The sequence below is a fragment of the Dipodomys ordii genome, unplaced genomic scaffold (genome assembly GCF_000151885.1).
Source record: "Dipodomys ordii isolate 6190 unplaced genomic scaffold, Dord_2.0 Scaffold9, whole genome shotgun sequence".
Classification (NCBI taxonomy): domain Eukaryota; kingdom Metazoa; phylum Chordata; class Mammalia; order Rodentia; family Heteromyidae; genus Dipodomys; species Dipodomys ordii.
Genome location: NW_012267225.1, coordinates 25,018,965 through 25,044,683, shown reverse-complemented (window position 1 = coordinate 25,044,683; position 25,719 = coordinate 25,018,965). Strand labels below are relative to the sequence as shown.

Genomic DNA, 25,719 nt, shown 5'->3' with positions numbered 1-25,719 from the left:
TTATTGTATGTATTTTAAAAATCTAAAGAAATACTTTTTTTGTTTTTTTTTTGGTCGGTCATGGGGGCTTTAACTCTGGGCCTTGGCGCTAACCCTGAGTTCTTCAGCTCAAAGCAAACACTCTACTACCACTTGAGCCACAGAGCCACTTCCGGTTTTCTGGTGGGTAACTGGATATAAGCATCTATGGCCTTTCCTGCCCCGCTGGCTTTGAACCATGTTCCTCAGCTCTCAGCCTCCTGAATAGCTAGGATTACAGGTGTGAGCCACCAGCGCCCAGCTCTAATCTTTTAAAAAAAGTCAATCAATTCCATGTAGGCAAATTTACAAAAAAGTATTCACATATATAGTAAACTACATGTGCGTCACTAATGTCAAGTAAGCTCCAAACCCATCTTTTACCTTTTATTTCCAATAAGCATTATGACCATGTTGGAATTGGAATGCTGGCGGGCATCTTCTAACCAGGTTGTCAAATGATTGAATGTATCTCTCCTAAACAACATAAAATAGTGGTTACTTTTGCAAACCATTCCCTTAGAAGTCCACAATAAACAGTATACATCATGTTCACATTAACCATTCTTAGTCTTATCTATTTACATAATGAGAAGCAGATCTTATGTATCATGTCTGGGCTTAGAGTACATTGATTATGTATCAGTTTAGAAATTATATGCAATCACAATTGAGAAAATTGCAATGAATAAATATTACCAAAGCCATTAATTTGAGATGCTTATCTAAATAAGAACAGAGACCAAGCAACAGGGGCTCACTCTTATAATCCCAGCTACTCAGTAAGGAAAGACTGGAGGATCATAGTTTGAAGCCAACCTACACAGAAAAATTCCTGAGACTATTTTCAGTTAACTAGCAAAAAAGCCACTGGAGGTATGGCTCAGTGGTAGACTGTTAGCTGTGAGTGAGTTATCAAGCTCTAAAACAGACATAAATAATGAATGAATGAATGAATGAATAAGAAAAGGAATTCAGTTGCAGGAATTTTATAGTAAATTTAAATTGGAGTCAAGACAGTTTTAAAGATGAGTAGCATAGAAATAAAGGAAAGCTATACTTATTAATATTAGCCATGCTTATTTAGAAAAATTTTCTTGTACTTTCTTGGCAAAACTAACTAGTACTCACCTTGTAATATCATACACTAGTAAAGCCCCCGCTGCCCCTCTGTAATATGACCTTGTGATAGATCGAAAGGACTCTTGTCCTGCCTGTGAGAAGAGAAAAGGTTGAATTTTCCTTAAAATGACATCTACTATATTTTATGTTATTTATACATTAGTCTATGAGGAAGAAGGGAAGGAAAGAATAAAGAAGAAAACTTCATCAGTCTTTAAAAAACTGTAATGTCAAGATTATGTATAGGGGGGGTTCAGTTACATATGAAAGGTTGTGAGTACATTTCTTACCTAACTTGTTACCCCTCCCTCATTTTTCTCCCACTTTCCCTCCCTGCTAACACCCCCTCAAATTGTATAGTTCATTTCCAAGATATTGTCTTATGAGTATCAGTCTTAAGCAAAAGTCACATAATACCACTGCTCAAAAGTCACTAGGATGCATAAGCAGCCATTCCTGCAACCATCTTCACACCTTCAAACAAGACCCTTAACCCTTTCTGGCAATCCCTGACATCCCAATTTACTGAATGGCTTCACAATACATGAATCATTATTAGAGCACAGAATGGACTCCTAGCAACTAAGCTCTGAAGACAAATTTGAAAGGAAACAAATAACCCAGAGTCTCATATTTGAATTCAATAACCAATTCCCTGGGGCAGCTGTTGACACTAGAATAAATAAAGTCCATTGTAAATAAATGATGAATGACATCTTTACGCCCACCATCTGCTGGTATAAAGGTTGTTGGAAGGCCATGGATGCAGATTTTATCAGTTATATCAGAAGCTGCAGTGAGCTTTCAATAGTCACAAGATGGAATTGTTTGAGTAATCATTTTATTATAAAAAACAGAAAATGGTTCTGAGTGTATTTAATTATCTTCTGTATATTTATTTCCCTATATTTGATATATAATGTTTGTTAAAAGGCACCAGGATGTAAGTCATCTTTATATCCACTTATTAAACACACTAAAGATTATGCAAACTTAAATAATTTTTTTCTAATTCACAGTACTAACATTCTGTTTTGTTTTGTTTTTGTCCATCATAGTGCTTGAACTGTGGGCCTGGGCACTGGCCCTGAGCTCTTCAGCTCCAGGCAAGTACTCTACCACTTGAGCCACAGTGCCACTTCCAGTTTTCTGGTGGTTAACTGGAGATAAGAGTCTCTGGACTTTCCTGCCCAGGCTGGCTTTTATCTGTGATCCTCAGATCTCAGCCTCCTGAGTACCTAGGCCACTGGTGCCCGGCTTAACATTGTTTTTAAGAAAGGTTGATGAGGAGTATAGGTTGATGAGGAGTATGACTACTGCCTCTGAGTTTAAAACCAAGACAGCTTATATCATAAGTTATTTTATATTTTTAATCTGTAGTGCTGGGGATAGTACATGCTAGGCAAGTGCCTACCAATGAGCTAACATCCTCAGCTCTAATCACTTCTATCTTTGAGAATAGTTAGGTAAACATAAAGATGGTTTTAACTTTTTTTCCCCCAAGTCTACTGACTTGAAAAACAGTCAGGTTTACATATACTCTCAGTTCTGATTTTCCAATGTAAATATAAAGCCTAGTTCTGCCCCAATACTCCCTAAGAGCTTATTCCTGGGCTCTCCAACTAAATTTCCTTCAATATCACTTATCCTTAGTGCCTAGACTCAGTTTAATACATAGAAAGCTTGCTGAATGGAAGAAGAAAACCAAATGTCTTAGCTACATGCACAAAATTGTCAATCCTCTATTCTACTTAAATAGGTGGTTTTGCTAAAAATTCAGTAACTTTTATCTAGAAATTCACAACAAAAACTCTTTTTTTGGTAAAAAGTCTAGCCCTTAGAATGTTTTATGCTAAATTAAGAGAAAGCTATCACATTAAAAAAACTGCAAAAATAACCAAACCATTTCACATTTTGAGGATAAAAATCAATGACACTAGCAGGACACTGGAGGCTCATGCCTATAATCCTAGCTACTTAAGGAGGTTGAGATGAGGATCATCATTTGAAGACAGCCTGGACAGCAAAGTCTGTGAGATTCATCTCCAATAAACTACTCTGAAAAAGCCAGAAATAGTGCTATGGTTCAAGTGGTAGAGCACTAACCTTGAGCACAGAGAGGCTCAGGGATAGAGCCCAGGATCTGAGTGCAAGCCCTAGAACCAAAAAATAAATTAAAAAAAAAAAAAAAGATCAATGATACCTAGAAGCACAAAATTATATATAAGTATATATAATACCTTTCTAAACAGTCCTTTAAAATATAAATTTAAAATGGACTAGGGATTCATTTTCCTTTTCTAATTGCTTAGCATGGGAAACCAAGATTAAAAACTCCCCCTCTCCTCCCATGGAACATAGGGCTTTAACTCTGGGCCTGGGTGCGGTTCTTCAGCACTTGAGCCATAGTGCCACTTCCGGTTTTCTGGTGGTCTACTGGAGATAAGAGTCTCACAGACTTTCCTGCCTGGTCTGGCTTTGAACCACAATCCTCAGATCTCAGCCTCAGGAGTAGCTAGGATTATAGGCGTGAGCCACAGACCCCTGGCTTATGACTAAATCTTTAAGTGATTCATTTTATTGTTAATTTCATATACCAAGAAGAGATTCTGTGGATTCTGTGGCAAATAATAAAAAAATGATGTATACTTTATAGGTTCAAATAAAAAATGTTTAAACCTCTTACAATTCAGCTGGCTAATAACCATCCAGAAAGGGTAAAAGCCTTTAACAAAAAACAAAAACAAAAAAAACAAACTTCTTTAGCTGTGTGGTGGCTCATATCTATAATACTAGCTATTCAAGAGGCTGTGATCTGAGAACCGTGGTTCAAAGCCAGCCTAAGCAGGAAAGTCTGTGAGACTCTCATCTCCAATTAAGCATAAAAAAGTTGTAATTGAGCTGTAGCTCAAGCTGTAGAGAACTAGTCTTGAGCAAAAGCTTAGGGGCAGCACCAAGGCTCTGAGTTCATATCCTAGGACCATTACAACAACTAAACAAAAATACCTCCTTGAAACATTCTATCAAATGAGTTAAAAAAAAATACATTGCTAACAGCCAAGACAGAAACAACCCAGAGACCCCACTATAGATGAGTGGATCCCAAAATTGTGGTACCTATATACAATGGAATATTATACAGCCATTAGAAAGGACAAAATAATGGCATTTGCAGGGAAATTGATGGAACTAGAGCAAATCATTTTGAGTGAGGTTAAGCCAAAAGCAGAGACAAATGGCACATGAACTCCCTGATATGTGGCTGCTACAGCCAAAATGCAAGGAGAAGTAAACAGGACTCCAGAAACAAAGGACTTCCACTCATTTTGTTGTATCATTGCTAAATGACACCATGTTCTTGACCACATATATGGTAGATACATGCACACAACTGAGGGAAGCTAGGAGGACACAGAATCAAAGGGAAACTGGAAAACATGCAATGAGAAAGAGAGAACAGCTTACACTAAGCAAAAGGAAAGAGATGTAAATATCACCTGATGTAAAATAGTTGTATCATCAAAGCTCATAGACTTTACAAAATATATAAACCATCATGACAATTTGCCTTGTGAAGGTTAAAATGTGTTGTGACTTTAATAAGTATCACTATTCCACAATACTGTGAAATTTATGTAATCACCTAATCTCGAAAATAAAAAAGAATATATTCCTAGACCAATATCAGTACAGTTATGAAGCTGAAATCCTCTGTACATCATCTGATAATAATAAAAAATTATTATAGGTAAAACTGTAAAACTTTAGCATTTACAAAATAACAAAAAGGGAAATAAACTTAGGAAAAGGAAAAAAAAAGAAACTCCTATAAATCTTCCCCAAATCTGCAAAGAACAGAAAATATGTTCCAAAATGGAAATGACTTCAACAATGCACCAATTCATACTGAATCCACTAAATCTGGAATTTTTTTTTTTTTTTTGGGCTGGTCATGGGGTTTGAACTTTGGGCCTGGGTGCTGAAAGTGGTGCTGTGGCTCAAGTAGTAGAGCACTAGCTTTGAGCTGAAGAGCTGAGGGACAGTGCCCTGGCCCGGAGTTCAAGCCCTATGATCAAAAAAAAAAAAAAGTGCTGGTTAGTGCCTCAGTGGTAGAGTGCTTGCCTTACATACATGAGGCCTGGATTCAATTCCTCAGCACCACATAAGCAGAAAAAGCCAGAAGTAGCACTGTGGCTCAAGTGGTACAGCTCTATTCTTGAGCTCAAGAGCTCAGGGACAGGGCTGGAAAGGTGGCTCAGTGGTAGAGCAGTTGCCTTGCATGCTTGAGGCCCTGGGTTCGATTCCTCAGCACCACATAAGCAGAAAAAAAAAGCTGGAAATGGCACTGTGGCTCAAGTGGTAGAGCGCTAGCCTTGAGCTGAAGATCTCAGGGACAATGCCCAGGCCCGGAGTTCAAGCCCCACGACTGACCAAAAAAAAAAAAAAAAGTGTTTTATGCATGCCTGTCTAAACTGATTGGTCTACATAACATAAAGAATGCTAACTTAAATATAGATGTTGCATTTGAAGGGTTTTGAAGCTTGAAACCAGACCGGGTTGTGTGTGTGTGTGTGTGTGTAACCAGTGTGTGTGTGTATGTAACCAGTGTGTGTGTGAAACCAGACCAGGTGTGTGTGTGTGTGTGTGTGTAACTAGTGTGTGTGTGTATGTAACCAGTGTGTGTGTGAAATCAGACCGGGTGTGTGTGTGTGTGTCCCCAGTCGTGTGTTTGCTTGAAACCAGACCGGGGTGTGTGTGTGTGTCCCCAGTCGTGTGTGTGTGTGTCCCTAGTCGTGTGTGTGTGTGTGTGTGTCCCCAGTCATGTGTATGTGTGTGTGTGTGTGTCCCCAGTCGTGTGTGTGTGTGTGTGTGTGTCCCCAGTCGTGGGGCCTGAACTCTGGGCCTGGGCACTGTCCCTCAGCTCTTCAGCTCAAGGCTAGTGCAGCACTCTAACACTTGAGCCACAGCACCACTTCCAGCTTTTTTCTTTTTGCTTATGTGGTACTGAGGAATGGAACCCAGGGCCTCATGCATGCAAGGCAAGTGCTCTACCACTGAGCCACCTTCCCAGCCCCAAGACAGAAATCTTTGTAAGGCATTTCTGATAGTAGCTCATCATAAAAAAAGAGAAAAATGCATTTAATGAAACAATGAATGGCTGTATAAGCACCAGGAAGCAAACCAGCTAGAATTAGGAGTTCCAGACTGGAACATGAGAATCTTTCATCTAAAAATAAAAGGGTGGTTGACTGCATAAAAATGTCAGTATGATACCCACATACACATAATAAATTGGCCTTGAGGTAATAGGCATGCATATTTTCAGAAACACCTTGAATTAGAATCATTGATAGAACAAATTTGAAAGACCTTCATTTTCTAAATGAGTCATTAAATCAAAGAAACTTGACCATTTGCACCATTTAAATCTTATTTACATAAAAAAGAAAAGAAATGCCTCCCAAAATTAAAAAAAAAGAAGAAGAAGAAGTCCTGAAAGGACAGGCGAGAGGAACTGTGAAACAGTGCCTGCTCCTCTTCCATGACGGCTCCAAGCAAAGGCATGTGAAATGTGAAATGTGTGTCATGTGAAAATGCAAACAAAGATGTTCTTTTGTGGATGTTAGTTCTCAAAAAGCAAATATAAATTTTGAATTAAAAAAGTACCTTACTTACAATAGTCAAATATCAGTTCACCTAAAATTGCTTTCCCATAACTGCTGACATCAATTTTGTAATCCAGGCTGGCAACTCGTGATCATCTTTCCTCTATTTTTCTCTACAAAATATATACTTTACATATAGTATGGCATTGCCCAAAATTTTTAAAGTAGCTTGCTTGGATTAAAGTTCTAAGCTCTTAAGAATCTGACTTCAAGAAGTTTTTTTTATTACTCAATAAATGTTTTGTAGCCAGGTGAGATAAAATATACCTGTACTCTCCGGTGTGGGAGTCTGAGATAGGCGATCACATGGTTAAGGCTACCTTATACTATCTAGTGAGCCTCTTAAACACCCAATAAATAAGTACATAGATTAAATGTTTGTTCATATAGTTGATTTTTTTCCCCTTCTACTGGTGCCTGACTATTCTTGCTTTTATATATGTCCTTAACTCCCTGCCTGAAAACTATTATCCTTCCTCTACCTGTATGATTTTTAGTCCCTTGGAGAATTAGTTTCAACCTCTAATTTTTTTCCCACAAAGCTAGGCAGCTTGCCTAATACTATTAGAAAAAAGGAACATAATGTTCAAATGAGCTTTTCCTCTTTAGTTCTTTTTGAGGGACAGTCTAATTCATAGTAATGAGTGCATTTATAGTAGGAAGTAAAATATGTTATCATGATTGATCCCCAAGAGCCAATGAAGCTAGAAAACTAAGAGGTAGGTGAATTAATTTTACCATACTACTCTTACTTTTTCATTTCTAGTTATCTATCTCAAAACTTGAGCTATATAAAACAGGAAACAAGAACAAAATAAAAAATTGTAGTCAAGTTATTCACTGTCTAAACATCAAACTCTCATATACTTCTAAAATTGCTATCATTGGGGCTGGGGGTTTAGCCAGCAGAAGGGCGCCCGCCTGGTGCACGCAAGGCTCTGGGTTTGGTCCTCAGCCCTGGAAAAAAAAAAAAAGAAAAAAGAAAAAAAAAACCTTAAAATTGCTATCATTAAATGATTTTGAAACCTTCTACCTAAACCTATTTTTGGTGACAATCAGATTTCAGAGAAGCAAACTGATTTTTATTGACAGAGAGGATGGTGCCAATATTAACTTGGACTATTTAAATCTGGACTTTGAAAAAAGTTTCCGGTAGAAACTAAAGCAGATCCTGGGAGGATGAACTAGATCTGTAAATACCTAAAAAGAACAGTGGTTGCTGAATGCCTTAAAATGTTGTAGAGGTACATGCCAGTGGTTTACATCTGTAATCCTAGCTACTCAAAAGGCTGAAATCTGAGAATCCAGGTTCAAAGCCTGCTGGGAACAGGAAAGGCCTTAAGTTTTAGTTCAAATTAAACACTTGAAACTGTGGCTCAAGTGGCAGAGCTTCAGTCTTGGGGGAGCTTTTTTTTAAAAAAATATTTTTTTACTGAGATTAAGTGATTACATAAAATTCACAAATTTCACAGTATTGTGAGCTAGTGATAGTTAAAGAAACAAATGTGTTTGTGTCTTGTTCATAAGGCAAAGTGTCATTATCATGTTCTATAAAGTTTGTGAATTCTATGAGATTACACAATACAACTATGTCTTCCACATTCGGTGATATGTACATTTCTTTCCTTTTGCTTAGTGTAAGCTGTTCTCTTTCCCTCTTATTCCCTCCCTCCCATCGCTGCCCTTGAGTTGCTTAGTTTATCAATGTTCAGTGCAGCTGATGGGCCAATCTGTTTTATGTTTTCCCCTGTTTCCTTCTGATTCTGTACCCTCCTTCTAGCTTCTTGAGGGGAGATTTTAAGTGTCCACAGAATTTTGCTAATAATTTCATTAGCTCTTATTTGATGAGCAAAACATTTATAAATATAAAAAGGTAGATAGGGCCTCACAGAGAACAGACTTCTCTACCATTCTTCTACCAGTAAATGGAGAGGAAATGGGTTTCTTTCTTCATTTACTTAATCTGGTTATCTGGTTGACATATTTGGCTTTGCTTTTAAAAAAAAAGTCTCTTTAGGGTAGTCACTGATAGATTTTTATAGTTGTTTTCAACTGCAAAACTGACTTGATGGTGTGAAGAACTCCAAAGAGTTATCTACTGGCAGATACATTAAAAAAAAAAAATACAAATCTCTAAAACAAAGCTTCAAGAAATAACTTTCTAGCTGGGCAGATGGATGGTGGCTCAAAAATATAATTTTATAGCTATTAGGGATGATAAGATCAGAGGACTGTGGTTCAAAGACAGACCAGGCAGATAAGTCTTTGAGACTCCATCTTCAAATAACAAGCAAAAGCCAGGCTGGAGGCATGTCTCAAATGGCCGAGCCTAGCCTTGAGCTACCAGGCCAAGCAAAATACAACTTTCCTTTTCTTCAGCCCTGGTTGGCCTTGAACTTAAACTGACCTCAAATTTATGATCCTTCTGCCTTAGCCTCCTCAGTGCTACAATTACAAGCATGACCAACATGCTTAGCTAAAATCAGGAATTGGTCACTGGTTCCTAAAACCATGCATTCTATGAACTCTGGAATTCTTTGGTAGAGGTTATGATGTGTTCAATGGCACAAGAGTCTCTTTTTGACACAGAGGAAGAAAAGCACTACTCTGTCTTCCTAGAGAAGTACAAACAGGGGTTGTCTTCTATTTCCCTCTCATATTGTCTAGCTTAGTAAGTTACTTGAGATTTCTTTTTAAAGACTTCTCCTGGGAGAAAATAAACTAAAAACAGGAGATTTTACAAAAAGAGACAATTGGGGAATGAAGGGCTTGCTCATGTTTATGCAGTATTTTAAGAATAAAACAACAATAGACAAGGGTTAGGTGCAGTGTCATATACCTGCAATATCAGCTACTCAGAAGGTAGAGATTGGGAGGATCTTGGTTCCAGGCCAGATAGTCAAAGCAAACACCTTAGCAAGACCTTATCTCAACTGACAAGTTGGACTTGGTGGCACCGACTGTGATCCCAGTTTGGAGGAGGAATATGTAGGAGATCTATGGTCCAGGCTGGCCAGAAAAACTTGGAAAAAATTATATTAAGTGAAGTAAGCCAGGCCCAAAGAAACATAGGTACCATGGTTTCCCTTATTTGCAATATCTAGTATATGTATGAGTCAAGCAGAAAAGGTCAGATAATGTGATGTCAGGAAAATGAACCTTCAGATATGTATTTTAATTTTTTTTCTTTCATGCATGTGTTTCTAACACATTTATAAGATTATCTCTTTGTTGCTTTGTATGTCCCTCCCCCACAGTATAACCCCTGCTTTCACTATATTTGATGTCAGTATAACTTGTGGAGGAGATGGGGAAAAACCAGTTGTTTAAGGATACAGGTGGACCTGTTGCAACAATGAGAAGTACAAGTTGTCATGTCCAAAACGAGCTTTACAACGTCGGTGCGGGGGTGGGGGGGGGGAGGAGAAGGATTGGGGGGGAGGGGGGAGGCTGGGAAGGGATGTGAAGGGTAAACCAAAGGAGGAGGCTGCAATGCTTGGTAAGAAATGTACGCATTATCCTGCCCATGTAATTGTAACCCCTCTGTACAGTATGTTCACAAATAAAATTAAATCAAAAAAAAATTGCAAGTCTCTTTCAGAAAAAATAGGAAAAAGAACAAAGGGCTAGTGCCATGGCTCCAGTGGTAGAATGCCTACCTAGCAAACATGAGGCCTTGAGTTAAATCCCTTGATAGCACCTCCCCCCCAAAGAAAAGAACAGTAAAATAAACTAGAATTACAAAACGAGGTAGTTTGTGCTTGAAGTATAGCAGAGTAATAATTATTTTCCTTTTCTGAAACTATGCACTTGGTATATGTTTCCTAAATAATCAATGATGCTACAACTTGTTTAGAGAGAATTCAATTAAAAATTTTTAAAATTAAATATAATTTAAAAAAATTATGTTGGACTGGGAAGGTGGCTCAGTGGTAGAGCGCTTGCCTTGCATGCCTGAGGCCTGGGTTCGATTCCTCAGCACCACATAAGCAAAAAGAAAAAAGCCGGCAGTGGCGCTGTGGCTCAAGTGATAGAGCGCTAGCCTTGAGCTGAAGAGCTGAGGGACAGCGCCAAGGCCCAGAGTTCAGGCCCCACAACCGGACCCAAAAAAATAAATAAACAAATAAATTATGTTTAACTTTTTAAAAGTTTTAAAAATTATCTTTAAATATTTGTACAAGAGTTTCCATTTAGCAAAGCAGTTTATGAACATCTCGATCAGTCAGCGTTTTCAACACAATGTGAGATTCTATACTTAGTAGTATAGTAAAATTTACCAAACACTGTATCTATCACTGAGCAAAGAATGCAAGATGCAAAACTAAATCAGATATAGTTTCTTCCCTCACCATAAGGAAGATGAATATATGAACAAAAAACTAAGAACTTTAATAAAAATATACATCAAGTATCATGGAAAGACTATCTTATTCCCATGGGTGTCTAAAAGGCTTCAGAAAAGAATTAATACCTATGCTGATGTTAAAAGGAAAAAAGTAAGCAAAGCAAATATTCATGTACATAAGGTATGAAAACTGTGTTAAGCATACCAAGTAGTCCAGTTCTAACTACACCACCCTAAATGATGTGTTTGGGTACAAAGTTAGTGAAGAAAGCAATCTAGTTTATATAAATCACTTCTGAAAACAAACCCTCTCTTAATATAGAAATACAAAATATGAAACCTCTAGAAAAAGATTGTATCTTTTCTTTTCTTCTGTTTTTGGCAGTACTGGAGATTAAACCTAGTATGTGGAACATGCTAGGCAAGCACTCTACTTCTGAACCCTTCAAACAGTTTTGAAATCCCACTGAGATAATGGAAATCAAAGTTTTAAGGTGTTTTAGGCTCAGGAAGGATACTTAAGAAATAGTAAAAATCTTCACTAGAGAGGCGGCTGAGGTCAAAAAGCAACAGAACTAAGAGTTTAAGAGAACTCTAGCCAGAGCAGGATAGAGATGCAAAGTTTACCATTTAAAAGACAATTGTGTTGGGGCTGGGAAGGTGGCTCAGTGGTAGAGCACTTGCCTTGCATGCATGAGACCCTGGGTTCGATTTCTCAACACCACATATGAGACCCTGGGTTCGATTCCTCAACACCACATAAGCAAAAAGAAAAAAGCTGGAAGTGGTGCTGTGGCTCAAGTGGTAGAGTGCTAGCCTTGAGCTGAAGAGCTGAGGGACAGCGCCCAGGCCCAAAGTTCAGGCCCCACGACTGGACCCAAAAAATAAATAAATAAATAAATAAATGACAACTGTGGGAAACAGGAAATATAAAACTAGGGTCTTTCAATTGCCCTCAGGAACTTGCTAAGACTAGGTATTTTCCACAGTTCCTTCTTTGAATTGCTACTGTATAAACAAATCAGAAACTAAAATTAAATCACTAGAAGAAACAGACCAAGGGTATACAAGATGACTGCATACTCCATAGTTTAATATTTCATTAGAGATTATCTTTGCCGATACAAGACCTTTGCGTCTTTTCCTCTGGGGTTTTGTGAAAAAGTCCTGATGCCCTAGAGTAGTGGTATGAGCCAAGTGTGATCTCAGAACCCCAAGGAGTCCCTGAGAATCTTTAAGGTCCATGTGGTTCTTTTTCCTACGTACCTATTTGTGTGAGGCTGGATTTTCTTCATATACTTCAACTAAAATCATGTAAGACTCAATGCAGAAGCAGATACGAGAATCCAGTGTCTTGTGTTAGGTAGACAGTAGAGAGATTTCAAAATCGTAACATGATACCACTCTTCTCACTACAAAATATAGTTGTTCTTTGTTTTTGAAAAATACAGTTAATCGTATCGTTTACCTTATTAAGTAATGAGTTTAATACTTTTTTTTTTAATGAACAGGGCTGGGGGTATAGCTTAGTGGTAGGGCACTTTTCTACCATGTATGTAGCTATATACTTGGGCTAGATCCCCAGAATCACAAAGGAAAAAACAAAATTGAATATCTAAACTATTTCTCAGCTTTTTAATACAGTAAATACTTATAGCTGTAAGCCATACAAGGTAAACTGTTTGGGATCACTATTGAGTTCTGAAATCACCAAGTTTGAAAACTGCTGCTTTAGAGTGTCCATAGTAAATATACCACAATCTCACTTTTACATAGGTGGGAGAAAAGAAAAATAGTCACAGAAAAAATTTTTCTTATTTTGGACTTCAGATGAAAAACTATAAAAACCATAAAAACTACACAGCCTAGCCGGGCGCTGGTGGCTCCTAGCTACTCAGGAAGCTGAGATCTGAGGATCTCGGTTCAAAGCCAGCCTGGGCAGGAAAGACCGAGAGACTCCTATCTCCAATAAACCACCAGAAAACCTGAAGTGGTGCTGTAGCTCAAGTGGTAGAGCGCTCACCTTGAGCTGAAGAGCTGAGGGACAGCACCCAGGCACAGAGTTCAGGCCCCACAACTGACAAAAAAACAAAAACAAAAACCTACACAGCCTGTCCTATAGCAGGTGCTCACTGAACAGGGTAATAAAAAAAATTATTCCATTAGATTAAGAACAAGGTGGCTTTAAGTGGTGGTTAGATTAAACCATACTTAATAAGCTTCAGGGTAAGTTATTTGTGGTACTGAAAATCTTATTTTACTTCATATATACTTTAGACATTCGCTTATTTTTCTTAAAAAGTTTCTGGAACATTTCCATTTAGACATCATAACGAATACCCCCTTAGATTAAAAACACTGGTTTCCAATACCTTGGAGAAGAACCACATAAGTTAAAAAAAAATCCAAAAAACAACAATTTTCTCTCCTACATTTTATTTCATGGCAGTAGGGTTTAGTACCTAAAAAAGTTGTAGTAGGAAAAAAAAACAACAACACTAAAAACAAGCATCCAAGGTACTTTCATTGTGGTCATATAGTATTATTTTTGCTATACTTACTGTATCCCATATCTGAAGTTTTATCTGTTTCCCATCAATGGTTATCATTCGAGCACCAAACTCTACACCTAAATAGAGCAGAAAATGATGTGTTACAAGATATTTGGCATGTATTTCACATTCAAGGATTACAGCACAGAATGTTTATTTCCAGAATATGCTATGCTATATGATATACAGATCAATTTGGAAAAATATTAACTGCTATCCTTAAAAACTAAGTTAAGCAGAGGTACTAATAAAACTTAAGCTAGAAATTTTTTTAAATATTATAATAAATATAATAGATATCTATTGACTGTGGTCTTTACTAGCAAGGCTTAAATTACTTCAAATTTTCAGTAGTGAATGATGGAATAATTTTCTGTACATGTTTTTCAATATGTATGTCAATGATTATAGGAGGACTGCAGATTAAAGGAATATAGACTTTACACTTACAAGTTTCTTTCTTTTCCTTTTTGCTTTTTACTTGTATTTACCATTTCTTTAGAAAACACTCATTTAATTATGAAAACAGGAGAAGATCAGAAGTCAAGATGGCAAGGCATATGGTCCCTAGAGATGTTAGTAACCCAGGGAGAACACTACCCCTAGTTCTCAGAAAAGGACATACTGCCCTATGTCAAATTTTCTTTTAGTTAACTAGACGTAGTGGTTCACGCCTGTTATGTCAGTACTTTGAGGCCAGACTAAACTACATAGTTAAACCCTATTCCAAAAAGAAAACAAATCCAGCCAGGTACCAGTGGCTCATGCCTATAATCCTAGCTACTCAGGAGGCTAAGATGTGAGGATCATGGTTCAAAGCCAGCCCAGGCAGAAAAATCCATGAGACTCGTATCTCCAATTAACCACCAGTGGCGCTGTGGCTAAAGTGGTAGAGAACTTGCCTTGACCTGAGAGACAGAGCCCAAGCCCACAGTTCAAGCCCCATGAGCGGTAAATAAATAAATAAAAGAAAGCAAGAAAGAAAGAAAAAAGAAAAAGAGAAAAAGAAAACAAATCCATCTCAACCTCTCCTATACTTCCTTCCACTATGATTAGACATGTAAGAAAGGTGTCCACAAAATAAAATTCTACATTTTAATGCTTATTCCATCCTAGACCACACTCAGTGCCAATAAGCTGATGATGATGTTCATGTTTCTGAGGCTTAGAAACAGGAAATCTAGAGAAGAGCGACTCAGGAGTCATGATGTACTAGAAAGAAAAATGCAAAAATATAATTTGTCACATAAAACTATTTAAAGTGTTTAATATATTCACATCTAAGGCCATAGGGTAGGGACACACATGAAAATACCACTAATAACATGACAATGAAAAACTGGCTAAGTGTGGTACAAAATTTTTTATTATTATAAAGGTGATATACAGAAGGGTTACAGTTACATAAGTCAGGTAAAGAGTACATTTCTTGGGCTGGGAAGGTGGCTCACGGGTAAGAGTGCTTCCCTTGCATGCATGAGGCCCTGGGTTCGATTCCTCAGTACCACATAAGCGGAAAAAGCTAGAAGTAGCGCTGTGGCTCAAGTGGTAGAGCACTAGTCTTGAGCTGAAGAGTTGAGGGACAGCACCCAGGCCCCACAACCAACCAAAAAAAAAAAAAAAAGAGTACATTTCTTGCTGGGTCCTGGTACCTCACGCTTATAATCCTAGCTACTCAAGTGTCTGAGATCTGAAAATTGTGGTTCAAAGTTAGCAGGGCAGAAAACCCATGAGACTCTTATCTCTAATTAAGCACCAGAAAATGGGAAGTGGAGCTGTGGCTGGAAGTGGTAGAGTGCTACCTTTGAGGAAAAGAGCTCAGGGACAGTGCCCAGGCTGAGTTCAAGCCCCACAGTTGACTAACAAAAAAAAAGAAAGAAAGAGGGGGGAAAAAAGAATACATTTCTTTTTGGTCAATGTCATCACTTCACTGGCTCTCTCCCAACTCTCTCCCACCCATCCCCATCCACAAGTTACATAGTTCATTTTCAACATAGCATTCATTGAGTACCACTGCTGCATTTGTTTACCTTGTCCCTCCATTTCTGTGCTCCCCCTTCACTCCCAAAGACACATAAATAAATAGGACAAAAAGAAAACCAAAAATAGCAAAAAAGAGAAAAACCTCTTGTCTTCAATTTCTTGAGTTCGGTTTCATAAATATTATTTTGTGTGGTCAGATGCACATAGGCATTGTGCCTTTCTGTTCTTCTCTTAAAGAGACTATCCTCCCTTGGTCTCACTGTGTACGCACAAAAGTTGTTTAAATAATACTTACAAGGAAAGAATAAACAAAATTGTATGTGCCAACAAGATATCTAACACAGAAGCCTTTTCATAAACCCATTCCTTCTACTTACAAAAGAAAAGGAAAGGAGGAAGAGGGCAGGGAAAGGAGAGGTGACTTTTAACCATAATCCAAAAATTATCTACACTGCTCAGTGGGCTTCAAGACTTCTTCAATGCATAGTCAAACTTGACCCAAGAATGCCACTGATAACAAAGGTGGGTGAGCAAAACAATGTGGGCAAGCAGATGATCCCTGTGGAACTGACATCATCAGGAGACAATCAAAGACTGATGACCATTCAATTCTAGCTGATGGAAGAGTTAATAAAACTTCTCCTGCTATTTCAAGCTCCTGCTTCCTGACCTCTAAAAAGAGCTTTGCTTCTGCCTATAATTAAGGCCAAATCTTCCCTCTCCTGCAGGCTCTAAATACCACTCTAGATATACTAATGTATTTCCTTTTGCTTATACTCAATTCCTGAATACACTCAGTCTTTTGTCATATCCTTATAGTTAAACTACAGGTCAAATCCAACAACTCAACATGGCTGGAGGAAAACACAGGGTTATGTTAACTAGTCTCATTTTAAATTTATGGATACTAGCTTGAAGTGAACCTTTAGTGCTGCCTAAGAATTATTTTAGATGGAATGTATTTACGTTCCATTTGTTCATGAAACTACACTGTACCTTCTCTTTTTTTTTGGTCAGTCGTGGGGGCTGAACTCTGGGCCTGGACGCTGTCCCTCAGCTCTTCAGCTCAAGGCTAGCACTCTACCACTTGAGCCACAGAGCCACTTCTGGCATCTTTTCTGCTTACGTGGTACTGAGGTATCGAGCCCAGGCCCTCATGCATATGAGACAAGCACTCTGAACCAACTTCCCAGCTCCCTTTCTTATTTTTTTAAGTATGGAGTACTTTCCTTATTTTTACTCTTAGTTGATAACCGTGGTTTTTGTTTAACTAAGAAACAGAGGAGAAGCAGAAGAGGTCTTTCTTGGGTTCTACCTGTGAAAGACCTAACCAGGTTCAAGATGCCACTTTAGCAGTTCTTTTTTTCTCTGGCCATAATTTACTTTTTCCATTTTGATGGTTATTCCATTATTCCAACTTCTTTTCCAGCTTCTAACTTTTTCTCTCATTTTACAAGATTCCTTACAAAGAACTGTCCATATTTTCTATTCCAGTTTCTTTCCATCTACTCTTTCTTGAATCTATTCTAGTTAATCCCTTACCTAAGATGGACATATCAAACTACATATTCAGCATCTCCCCTCTCTGTCTAGTAAGCATCTCAAACTTATATGTCCCAAGTAGCTCCCCTACCGATATTCTAAAGTATCCATTTTTCTCCACTTTTGCTTTTCATTTAGCTTATTATAGTGTTTATAATATTTGTGAATCAGAAAGACAAAAAATTGTTGTATTATTATCTTTACGTGTTAGGGAAAAAGTAAAAGAGAAAGGGAGAATGCAGACAGAGAAGAATTGTAAGTTTAGGAGTCAGTGGTTCGTAAACAGAGTAAGGAATTCATCATTATAGTAGAAAGAAGCTTAAGGACAGACATTACCCACTATTACTGATTCGGTAACCACGTTGTACAAAGTGACTCTGGACTCATAGCCAAAGCTGACAAAATAAGGGGTGAGTGGGCCTGAACCAACTTGAAGCAATGAACTTCTTGACCAGGGAACTTGGAATTGGGTTAAGAGAATTTCTGCTATTCTGAAAGGTATATGAACTTTGGAGTTACTGATAATGATCACTGTCTATCATAGAGAGGGAAACCAAAAACACTGGTTAATAAGGAGAGAGAACTCAAGGAGAGATGAGGAAAGAATGAAATAAGAGGAAAGAATATAAGATTAAGGAAGAACTTATTGTTTCCTCCTTAAGAGCTACAAGCTCTAGTTCCAGGCTGATTTAACTGTCTCCCTCTTTCCTCAGTTTCTGTGAGACACAAATAAATTAATAAGTAACAAACTCTCCTTTTCCTTAAAATGAGTTAGGTGGATATTATTTATTTAGATGAGGGGAGGGAGGAGATACATCAGAGTATAATCAGAAAACAAGAAACCAAACTTAAATATTTAAGTACTAAGGGAATTTAATAGAAATGCTATAATAAAGGAAGAGCCAAGAAATTCAGAAAAGAGTTGGGGAGAAAGCCCAGAGATTAACTATAGTAGGAAGCTGCTACCACACAGAGGCTGGGAGGAGAAATTGGTGTTATTTGAACTTAGGAGACCATCAGTGGGACCTGTCAGGCAAGGGGCTGGAACTATAGTAATAGAAAATCTGCAGTCAACTTAGGATGACAGTAACAGAGAAAGATACCCAGCTTTTCTTTTCTTGAAGCTTTCTATTTCCGAATGTCTGCTCCCAGGCAGCTGGCAGCTACATGGGTTACAGTTTTCCTAGTAACTATCTTCAGTCTATTCCCTCATCTCTCTCAAGTACAGCTTATGCCAATTTCCAACAGTAGGCCCATCCTCTGCATTGGGTGTGCCACAGGATGGCAAATATATACATTTCAATGAAAAGGAAGAACACTTTAATTTCATATTCTACATTAAAAACACGAGTTTTGTTAGCTGTCTTATACTCATGAAGTACATGTGGTTGGTTGAAATTATTGATATGATAATCTTATTCATGAGTTCCATCTTTGATTTTCTGTTTTTTGGGTTTTTTTTTTGGTCAGTTGTGGGTCTTGAACTCTGGGCCTGGGCACTGTCCCTCAGCTCTTCAGCTCAAGGCAAGCACTCTACCACTTGAGCCACAGCACCACTTCTGGTTTTCTGAGTGGTTTATTGGAGATAAGAGTCTCACGGGCTTTCCTGCTCCAGCTGGCTTTGAACAATGATCCTCAAATCTCAGCCTCCTGCGTAGCTAGGATTATAGGCATGAGCCACCAGCACCCCAGCTATATCTCTGATCTTCTATTTTTAAAATACATAGGATATGAGAATCAACATGCCATAAATCTAATAAATTCAACAGAAAATAAATAGTAACTGAAAAGTCATTAAACAAGATTATGTTTTTCTTTTTTTTTTTCTTTTTGTATATTCACCTTATTAGTCAGGGAACTTCCACCTATTTTATTTAGGTTTTCACTTTTTTCAAATTCCAACCAGAAAAAACTAAATACAATTGGAAACTAGTTACACACTAGTTTTACTCCAAAGGAGTCGGTCATGGGTCATGGGTGCTGTCCCTGAGCTCTTCAGCTCAAGGCTAGCACTCTAGCTAGCACTAGAGCCACATACAGCACCATTTTCATCTTTTTCTGTTTATGTGGTGCTGAGGAATCGAACCCAGGGCCTCATGCATGCAAAGCAAGTACTCTACCACTGAGCCACCTTCCAGCCCCATGTTTTTCTTGATATTTGACAAATCCCTAGTTGTTAAAAGTCTATGGTATAATATGGTATATAACATGTGAACACCATTGTATGTTACAGACTGTGATAGACAATTTGCTCCAGGAAAGTTAGAATGAACTTGTGACTTTAAATGAACATCATTATTCCACAATACTGTGAAATTCCGGAAATTATGTAATCACTTAATCACAATAAAAAAAAAAGAACCTGGGGAAGGGAGGGAGGGAGGGGATGGTAGGGGGAACAATGGAGGGGGTAAAAATGTTCAAGAGGAAGTGTACTCATTACCTCACTCATCTTAACTGTAACCCTCTGTATAGTATCTTTACAATAAAAAAAAAAGAAGTCTATGGTATAGAAAAATCTCCACTTACATTCCTTACCTTTCAGGATATAAATGTAAGTTTTAAACAAACAGGACAATTACAAAAACCTGTTAGATTTTCACTCAATTTTTAAAATTTTTCATTGTTATTAAAAGGTGATGTACAAAGGGGTTACAGTTATATAAATCAGGTAGAGTACATTTCTTTTTAGACAATGTCACCCCTTCCTTGCTCTCCCAATTTTTCCCTTCCATCTCCACCCACAAGTTGTATAGTTCACTTTCAATATATTGTCTAATGAGTACCACTCATTTCAATTTTATACCTTTGTATATTAACAAAAGTAGGCAGTATCACTATTCTAAATAGTAACAGCTATTACTTACTGGGTATTTCTTAGAGTAACTATCTTATTTATTCTTCACAATTACCTGATGATAGTTTTTCTTAGTTAATAATTATAGGTAACCTACAGCATTTATTAAGTGCCAGTACTTTACATTTAATATTCAGTTAGTTATACTCAAAATTATTTTGTGGGCTTGGCACTCCTGTTATTATACAGATAAAAAAAAACAGAGATGGAGGAGTAAAGTGACCTGAACATATAGTTAGCATGAACTTGATTCAATTTCCAATGAGCTGTTCCATAATCACTATTCTCATGATGTATCATGCTATCAATAGTTTCAGTACACATAGTGGCACATGCCCATAATCCCAGCCACTTGAAGGTGGAGGCAGTAGGACCAAGAGTTCAAGACCAACCTGGACAAAGTTACCAAGACCCAACCCCAAAAACAAAATTAAAAATTTCAAAAGATTGGAAGTATGGCTCAAATATAACTTGCTAGTAAAGTTAGAACATTTGCCTATCATGCCTGAGGCCCTGGGTTCAATCCTCAGTAGATTGCTGGAGAAAGAGGAGAAGAGTTTGCTTTGTCATTAATTAAAAACAACTGAAATCTTAAACAAAATTAGTGTCTGTTGTATTCTAACAACTTGTGAAAAGTTGGATAACATTCATTTTTATTACACTTTGTTTCTAAAGCTGGGTGAAACAGTGCATGCCTGTAATCCCTGCACTCAGAGGCTGAGGCAGGAGGAATGAGTTTATAGAGCAAGATCTTGTGGGAGTGAATGGAGGATAGAGCAAGACTATATATTACTTATTTTTTAAAGAGACTAAATTCTGAATGAATGTAGTTTCACTGATTTTGGAATCAATATTAACAGAATAGATCCCCTAGCATACCAAAACTACTCTAAATTTTTTATGTTTTTCTCTTTCATAAAACTTACCAATTGTGAGGTCATGCACGGGCTGAAACCTCTTGTCTGTAAACTGTAGCAACAAGCATGATTTGCCTACACCTGGAAGAAAAAAAAAAAACCAGCATACAGTAAGGTCCAAAACTCACAGAAGTGAAGAATTATTTTACAAAGGCATATAAACAGGCAGCCAGAGTTCTGGAACTACTATTTTTCAGTGTCTAATTTTTTTTTTTTTACCATGTCTTCTTTACCTTTTCTTATTCACTCAGCATTTAATGTCAAAGTCAGATGTGACAGCTTAACCCCGGGTTAAGCTAGGAGTGATAGAGATAGATCTCTCCTAGTAGCCTCTACCACAGTATTTTCTCTGTAACTGTGAAAATATTTTAAAAATACCAAGTTCTCCTTCTTTCTTTCTTTCTTTCTTTTTTTTTTTTTGGGGGGGGGGTCCAGTCGTGGGGCCTGAACTCTGGGCCTGGGCACTGTCCCTCAGCTCTTCAGCTCAAGGGCAGTGCAGCACTCTACCACTTGAGCCACAGCACCACTTCTGGCTTTTTTCTTTTTGCTTATGTGGTGCTGAGGAACGAACCCAGGGCCTCATACATGCAAGGCAAGTGCTCTATCACTAAGCCACCTTCCCAGCCCCAAGTTCTCCTTAGAGTTTAGTTTATCACATATACCTACAGACAAGCCAGTAATGGTTTGGAGAAAAGTAGCATGCTTTTTTTTTCTTGCAAATTCATTCATAAACAAAAGCAACCTTAATTTCATTTCTTTCCTCTACTAAATCTGACCTTATGAAGTTCATGGATAACTTCTAAATTCTAAAATTCAAAGGAAAAAGTGTTTATAATCACCTTATTTGACCTCTAAGGGCGTTAAATATTGAATACCTACTTTCAATGCAGGTCCACTAAGAAAAACTTCCTCATTCCTTCACTAGACTATGTTTAACTTAAAGTATCCTGCCTTTGTACAAAACATTAAAAACTTAAGACTCAAAGAGATAGTTGTAGCTCCCTCCCTCTTCCCCCTCTCCCCCCACAGGGTGTGTGTATGTGTGTGTGTGTGCTAGTTTTGGGAATTGAACCCAGGGCTTCACACATGCTAGGCAGGTGTTGTGTCACTTAACTACAGTCCAAGGCCCCTGAAAGGAGGTCTTTGTGAAGTGGCACTTAAACTAGGATGCTCAGTGAACTCAACAAGAAAAGGGACTATGAATATTTTACCCCTTGGGGTTAAGCACAGAGAAGGTACTTGTAATTTTGCTGAATGATTTAACTTAGGGTCAAACACTAAACATTGCTAAAAATGCCAATAATAACAAATTTAAAAAACTGTAAACATGATTTTGTTTTAGGAAATAGTTTTTTTTCAAAATTCTACTAATGTTTGTGAAGATTATGGAGCTGGGGGGCTAAGGTTCAAACAGTAGTGTCTGCCCAGCAAATGTGAAGTAACAAGTTCAAATCTTAGTACCACAAAGGGAAAAAAAAAGGTATTTTTAAAAACTGTTTTAATAGTCTTTCAGGTACAAGAAGACAAAAGGGTAGTTTTTCTAAGAGTAGGTACCAAGTATACAAAAGGAATTTGTTTTATATACTAAACAAATATATCCTATATACAAAATCAAAAATGAAAGGAAAATTACCATAAAGTATCCATATAGTATAGAAAAAATTAGTTAGAAATCACAGATTTCCCTGGTAGTGCTGACGTACAATCCCAGTACTGGGGAAGATGAGGCAAAAGAGTCATGGATTTGAGGTGGGTTTAAGGTGAACACAACAAAATAACAAAAACTTCTAAAACTTACTTCATTTGTGTCCACTCTCCTGCCTAATATCCTCCCAACCAATCCTTCACCCTATCAGAAACACAGGAAAACTAAATTCAGCTGTACCAATATTTTCTAATGCCTGGAAGTGTTACTCAATGGACCATACTAACAAGAACTTCAGAAACACATGTCTAATTCTTCCTTTTACTTATCACCAATCTCATCAGTTCTCTCTGAAATGCCTTCAAGAATTCCATGCCCTCCTTGCCTTCCTCCTTGGTGCTTTATTTAGTCAATTACATATTCAAGGGGCAAAGCTAAGCAGGCAATACATGAGTATACTGTACATTTCAGGAAGGATGTTCAGACTAGATACAAATTTGAGACTTCTCCGCAAAGAGTTACACTTAAAGCTTCAGGAAGAAAGAAATCAGGGGGAAAAAAAGATAAAGACAAATCACATGCTTGTTTTTTTAACCACTGAATTTTTTTTAAAAAAGCAATCTTTTTTTTTTTTTGGTTATTCATGGGACTTGAACTCTGGGCCTGGGCGCTGTCCCTGAGCTCTTCAGTGCAATGCAAGAGCTCTAGTACTTGAGCCACAGTGCCACTCCAGTTTTCTGGTGGTTTACTAGAGATAAGAGTCTCACAAATTTTCCTGTTCAGGCTAGCTTTGAACTGTGATCCTCAGATCTCAGCCTCCTGAGTAGCTAGGATTACAGGTGTGAGCTACTGGCACCTGGCTGTAAGCAATCATTTTGGACAAAGACTGACATAATATTTCAGAACCTTTTCTTTGAGCAGAAAACCAGGATTTAAACTTTTACAACAAACTTCTGAGAAGGACCTCTTTTTATTTTATTTTCATGGTGAAGCAAATCAAACCCCCGACCTATGCACATGCTCTACCATCAAGCTTCATTCCCAGGCCTAGGAATCCCTCTTACTTATGTTCACATTGCTACTCATTATTTGTCTAAGTCAAAAATGAAACTTAAGGGGAAAAAAAATCTAGTTTTCTTTTAAAAATTCTTGTGCAGGGATAAGATAAACTAAAACCATGTGTGAGCTGGGTGAATACATATATCTCTACTCAATCTTTTAATCTGTACACAGACCAGGTCTTTATAGATCCATTCTCTTCTCTCCATGCAAAGATATCCATGCTTGACTTTCCAACATCACAAATGCCTTCCCCTACAGTGCCATGTGAAATAATTCCCATCCCAAATTACCTTCTAGTTTTCCATCATTATCATAAAACCCCAAACTTATGCTCAGACATCATACCTCTAGAGATTCTGGTTGAATTGTCAGCCCTAAATGGATAAACCACTTGGCCTGTTTACGCATTATTTTCAAAGTAAGGATAATATCCCATCTCAGAGCTGTGAGAATTTATTCAGTTAACATACTTAAAACACATAGGAACTGTGTGAGAAATACTGCAAAATTCATGATGGTGTATACCTACTAATCCCAGCTCTACATGACTGAGAGCAGAGGCAGGAATGAAGCAAAATTCTGAGGCCAGATCTTGGCATAGTTAGTGAGACACAACCTTAAAATGAAATTAGAACAAAAAGGGTTGGAGATTAGAATGCTTGCAAATGCAAGTTACTGATTCAAGTCTTAGTAATTTAAAAAAATTACTGGATATTGGATGGTGCTTCATGCCTGTAATCCTAGCTACTCTGGAGGCAGAGCTCTAAGGATTGTGGTTCAAAGCCAAAAATAGCAAGAAAGTGTGTGAGGCTCTCATCTCCAATTAGCTACCAAAATGCCAGAAGTAGAGTTGTGGCTCAAGTGGTAGTGTGCTAGTCTTGAGCAAAAAGGCTCAGGGACAGTTGCCAGGCCCCAAGTTCAAGTCCCAGAACACACACACAGAGACACACACACATATATATACACACACACACAGTTATTATTATCTTATGAAACAAACAACAAAAGAGATGAAATAAACATACATTTTTTCCAATTATTTATTTCTTTACCTCCTCCCAAGCTTTCTCCAAATGTCCACGTTATCTATTCTGCTCTTAATCCTATAGAAGTAGTAGTATTCCATGTGATTTTGTTGTTGCTTTGTATGTCCCTCCCCCACAGTATAACCTGTTTTCACTGTATTTGACGTTGGTATAATTTGGGGAGGGGAAGGGAAAAAAACAAATTGTTTAAATAGGGATACAGATTGAGCCACTGCAACAATGAGATGTACAAGACTATGTTGAAAAACGAACTTTACAATTTAGGTGGGGAGGTAGCTGAGGAGGTGAGAGAGAAGGTAAGGGAAAAACAAAGGAGGAGGCAACAATGCTGGAAAAGAAATGTACTCATTACCTTGCTCAGGTAACTGTAACCCTTCTGCACACATTTTCACAATAAAAAACTTAACTAAAAAAAAAAAGTAGTATTCCTTTACTATTAAAATTAGAACCATTCTGCGATCTTTCAAATCCTTTTCTCCCTCCTGAATCTTTTGTACTTCCCTCTTATTGAGACTTTTTTTTTGGGGGGGGTCCGGTCATGGGGCCTCAACTCTGGGCCTGGGCGCTGTCCCTCAACTCAAGGCTAGTACTCTACCACTTGAGCCACAGCGCCACTTCCGGCTTTTTTTTTTTTTTGCTTATATGGTGCTGAGGAATCAAACCCAGGGCCTCTGGCATGCAAGGCATGCGCTCTACCACTGAGCCACCTTCCCAGCCCCTCTTATTGAGTCTTTTCCTCAGGGGACATGTACACTCAAGTCTCTCATCTTCAAAACATACCAACTTCTTTCAAATAGAACTATCATTAGCCTTAACTTTAAATCAAAATTTGTTTGAGAAGGCTTAAGAAAAAAGAAAAAAAAGGTCTGACACAAACAACTGCTTTGAGATTTTGCAGGAGTATCCAGATGGCAAAGGCTGATATCTCAGGATTCCCTGAAAAAACTATTGCCCAGGTTCCATC

General features: G+C 37.8%; 1 protein-coding gene across 2 annotated transcripts in view; it reads right to left on the bottom strand.

Moving 5' to 3' along the window:
* Nucleotides 1-25,719, bottom strand: part of Rab2a (RAB2A, member RAS oncogene family) — a 79,984-nt gene that overhangs the window by 33,028 nt on the left and 21,237 nt on the right. For both annotated transcript variants that reach the window (XM_013009363.1, XM_013009364.1), the window contains exons 2-5: nt 21,012-21,083; nt 13,713-13,780; nt 1,150-1,232; nt 403-495 (exon numbers count right to left, since the gene is read on the bottom strand). In XM_013009363.1, the coding sequence (XP_012864817.1) occupies nt 403-495; nt 1,150-1,232; nt 13,713-13,780; nt 21,012-21,083 (316 nt within the window). The remainder of the gene's footprint in view (nt 1-402; nt 496-1,149; nt 1,233-13,712; nt 13,781-21,011; nt 21,084-25,719) is intronic.